Source organism: Triticum dicoccoides, chromosome 2B, assembly GCF_002162155.2.
Source record: "Triticum dicoccoides isolate Atlit2015 ecotype Zavitan chromosome 2B, WEW_v2.0, whole genome shotgun sequence".
Taxonomy (NCBI): Eukaryota; Viridiplantae; Streptophyta; class Magnoliopsida; order Poales; family Poaceae; genus Triticum; species Triticum dicoccoides.
The window spans coordinates 706,477,166-706,481,088 of NC_041383.1; the positions used below are offsets into that span (position 1 = coordinate 706,477,166).

At 44.4% G+C, this 3,923-nt stretch overlaps 1 protein-coding gene across 1 annotated transcript; it reads left to right on the forward strand.

Annotated features, from left to right (window-relative positions):
* The first annotated feature begins 6 nt into the window (after nt 1–6).
* Nucleotides 7–3,635, forward strand: LOC119365751 (polyadenylate-binding protein RBP45-like). The gene is made up of 7 exons (XM_037631391.1): nt 7–370; nt 991–1,450; nt 2,400–2,461; nt 2,541–2,671; nt 2,768–2,870; nt 2,959–3,162; nt 3,294–3,635. Exons 1-7 carry the CDS (start codon nt 29–31, stop codon nt 3,294–3,296), a joined length of 1,305 nt encoding a protein of 434 aa, XP_037487288.1. The 5' UTR covers nt 7–28; the 3' UTR covers nt 3,297–3,635.
* Nucleotides 3,636–3,923: the final 288 nt, after the last annotated feature.

The window sequence follows — 3,923 nt, forward strand, 5'->3', positions numbered from 1 at the left end:
GGGTTCGGGTCTCTCCTCCCCCGTCGCCATGATGCAGCCGCCGTCGCAGCCGCAGCCGGGCATGGGCGCCCCCATGCCGCCGCAGGGCGCCGGAGGGCAGCCGCCGCACTGGGGCGCGATCCCGCCGCCGATGCCCCACTACGCGCAGCCGCCCCCGCAGCAGCAGCCGCCGCCGCAGGCCATGTGGGGCCAGCCGCCGCCCCAGGCCGCGCCCTACGGCCAGGTGCCCGCCCCGCAGCAGTACTACGCCGCGCCGCAGGTCCCCGCCGCCCCCGCCGCCTCGGACGAGGTCAGGACGCTCTGGATCGGGGACCTCCAGTACTGGATGGACGAGAACTACATCTACAGCTGCTTCGCCAACACCGGGGAGGTACGTGTCCCGATCTGTCCGACGCCAGATTCGTTCGGTCTGATGCGAGATTCGTTTGGGCTCGGCTTGCCCTAGCGGATGTACGCGTCGCTGGTCTAGATGTAAAAAGGGTTAGGGATTCAGTTGTGATGGTAGAACTGCGACACGAGTTACTTTGCTGTGAATTACGCTTTTTGTTACAGGGAAAAAGAATCAAACTTTAGCTGTGTTTCTGGAGCAGTTGCGTGTTTTGGCTCGGTTGCATGATTGGTGTTGTGAAGACAACCGCGTCTTGTGAAAATAAAAATTCTCTAGTTAACTGAAGTATCTGTTTCTGCTTATGTACCTTCTGCACATGGTAGAACTCCGGGGCGAGTTACCTTGCTATGAATCACGCCTTTGTTACAGGGAAAAAAAATCAAGCTTTAGCTGTTCTGGAGCAGTTGTGTTTTGCCACGGTTGTATGATTGGTGTTGTAAAGATAACTGTTAACTGCGTCTTGTGAAAATAAAAATTCGCTAGTTAACTGATGTGTTTTTTTTTTTTTTGCTTATGTACCCTTTTGCACATGTGTGTGCATGTTCTGCAGACCATGTAGTATATGTAAAGTTGCTAAAGATGATCTTTTTGCTAATTTGCAGTTCCAATCTGTCAAGCTTATCCGTGACAAGCAAACTGGACAGCTTCAGGGCTATGGCTTTGTCGAGTTTGCAAGCCATGCAGCCGCTGAGCGAGTTCTTCAGTCATTCAATGGTCAGATGATGCCAAATGTTGAGTTGGCATACAGACTGAACTGGGCCAGTGCTGGTGAAAAGCGGGATGATACCCCGGACTATACAATCTTTGTTGGGGATTTGGCAGCTGATGTTACAGACTACATGTTACAGGAGACATTCAGGGTCCATTACCCTTCAGTGAAGGGCGCGAAGGTTGTAACTGACAAGATGACAATGCGTTCAAAGGGTTATGGGTTTGTGAAGTTTGGTGATCCTACAGAGCAAGCTCGTGCCATGACTGAAATGAATGGCATGCCCTGTTCTTCCAGACCCATGCGCATTGGTCCAGCAGCAAATAGAAAGACAACAGGGGTTCAGGAGAGAGGTAAATGTTGTCAATCTCATGTTGCTGCAATGGCTTTTTGCTATTACACATTTACTTCTCATGCATACCTAATTGCTATGTTTTATGGTGCCTTTGTCCTTTTATAAATTCATGTTGTTCTACTTGTCTCTGTCTGAACAATATAAAGCTAGGTATTACCTTTTTTTGCATGCAAGAATACCTTAGTATAATGGTTTCAGCATGGATTTGCATCATATAATGCTCAATTAGATAAATAAAGTATAGTAAACTCATGCTACCTGGAAGCAGGATATCAACAGTTCCACCATATATGCCCTGCAATTGACTTGAGCTGTGGCATTTCTTGTTTAGATCAGTTATGCCCTAAGTTTATAGTCTGTTTCTGGTTCTTCTATATATTTTTACTTTCCTACTCCTTCCGTCCCAAAAAACAACTTTAGTACAAAGTTGTACCAAGTCAGCGACACTTATTTCGGGACGGATGGGGTATTAGTTGTCTGTCATTATATTGTATGTATATCTTTAGAACACCTTTCCTGTGTATAAATAAAAAATGCTACGGCCCATGCTCAATCGGAATATACACATGCAAACTAAACTCGTATATTGTGTTGTACTTGCTTCATTCATCAGAGTTTAGCAGTTGAGGGATGGAATCCCTTCCACATGCATTGAGAGTTAAACTTTCCATCTCGAATTTTTGCTAAGTGAATTTCTTATGACCGCATGCATTGAGATATAGTAGTACCCTTTGGTAGTTATCCCTTATTTATTTATCTATCTTATTATGCACTGCTTTAGTCACATGTTATTTATTTATTTACTTTTGCACTGCTTTAGTGACATGTTATATTTATCATTTAAATTTTGTGTCTCTTGCATGATATGCATTCATGTTTATTTATTCTTTGTTATTTAACAAGTCTTACAACGTATTTCCTTCACTTTTTTTTGCTTTCATTTACAGTACCAATTCCAAATACAAATACTCAAGGAGCTCAGTCTGACAATGATCCTAACAATACCACCGTGCGTTCTTAGTTCTACTTTTCTGTATTACACCAATTGGATTTCAGTGTGTTGAACATAGTTGTTTCTTTGGTCTCAGATATTTGTTGGTGGCCTTGACCCCAATGTCACTGAAGATGCCTTGAAACAAGTGTTTGCTCCATATGGGGAAGTCGTCCATGTCAAGATCCCTGTTGGGAAGAGATGTGGCTTTGTTCAGTATGCTAACAGGTTGATTTTTTTTTCTGTTTAAATAGTTTAGTTGTTTCTTGTGTGCATATTTTTGAAGTACTTCCTTCTAAGTTACTCTTGTGACTGCATATTCAGGCCTTCTGCTGAGCAAGCTCTGCAATTGCTGCAAGGGACCTTGGTTGGTGGTCAGAATGTGAGGCTTTCATGGGGACGGAGCCCTTCAAACAAACAAACTCAGGTTAATTCTTGCACACTGAACTTTTCTATCCTGTCTTGAGTTGTATATATACTAGAGGTAAAGTGGGTAATAACGTGATCATTTACAGCCTCAGGAAGCCAGCCAGTGGGGTGCTGGCGCTGCTGCTGGTGCTGCTGGTGGTTACTATGCTGGATATGGACAAGGCTATGAGGCTTATGGACAAGGGTATGCACAGCCCCAAGACCCTAACATGTATGGTTATGGAGCCTATGCTGGTTATCCCAACTACCAACAACCAGCAGCGGCACCACAGCCACCGCCACCGCAACAGGTGAAGTTCCCTATCGCTATAAGCGTAAATCTTAGCTCTTGATAATCTTATTAGTACTTAATGTTGCACTGACATGTTAATACCAGCAGCCTGGCTAATCTAAAACTATGCCATCTTTTCCTTTTCTACAGTGAGCCCTCCTCGTGGGTCGTCCAGACAACAGATGAGAACCCCTGTTTGAAGGCACTGTCAAGGCTAATGTTGTAGCACCTGTCGATAGAGAGAGACGGTTCCTGGACTCCGGATTTTGATTGCCCCATGGCAAGGTCTATTGTTCTGTTATTATGCACTATGTTATGATCAGCTGTTGTCCGACCCGTTGTGGTGATCCTTTGGATATGTACTTGGAAACTTAGCTTTGTTTCGCCGCATGTCCCTGTCTACTGTTATTTACCATTGCTATCTTCTGCTGTTAAATTATATACTATTGTACCGTTTGCTTCCTGCTGCATTTGTTTATGTTTTTGTTGTTATTGCTTTGTGGCTTTGGATTCTCCTTTTTATCAGAGAAGAAGAGGATATAACCCAACAGCTTTGGTCTGGTGGCCTGATTGACCACATGAGCAGATCAGATCACAGGCATGGCTGCTTGGTGCTGTCGACCGTGGAATTTTGTTTGATAGTGTTTGTTTCATACTAGTAGAGAATGGTTTGATCAGCACCTGTGTCCCATTCAGCCGTGAAGTCGTCAATTATTTTGAGGTCTTGTAGTCGTAGTTGTAATCTGCCTTTTGTTTGGTGTCATTTTGGTTCTATCTAAT

Bases quoted from the DNA above. Each gene is read 5' to 3' on its own strand.
- LOC119365751 (XM_037631391.1), top strand. From the start codon at position 29: ATGATGCAGCCGCCGTCGCAGCCGCAGCCGGGCATGGGCGCCCCCATG. The intron at 371-990 runs GTACGTGTCCCG...GCTAATTTGCAG, and splicing joins GCTTCGCCAACACCGGGGAG to TTCCAATCTGTCAAGCTTAT. The intron at 2,462-2,540 runs GTGCGTTCTTAG...CTTTGGTCTCAG, and splicing joins ATGATCCTAACAATACCACC to ATATTTGTTGGTGGCCTTGA.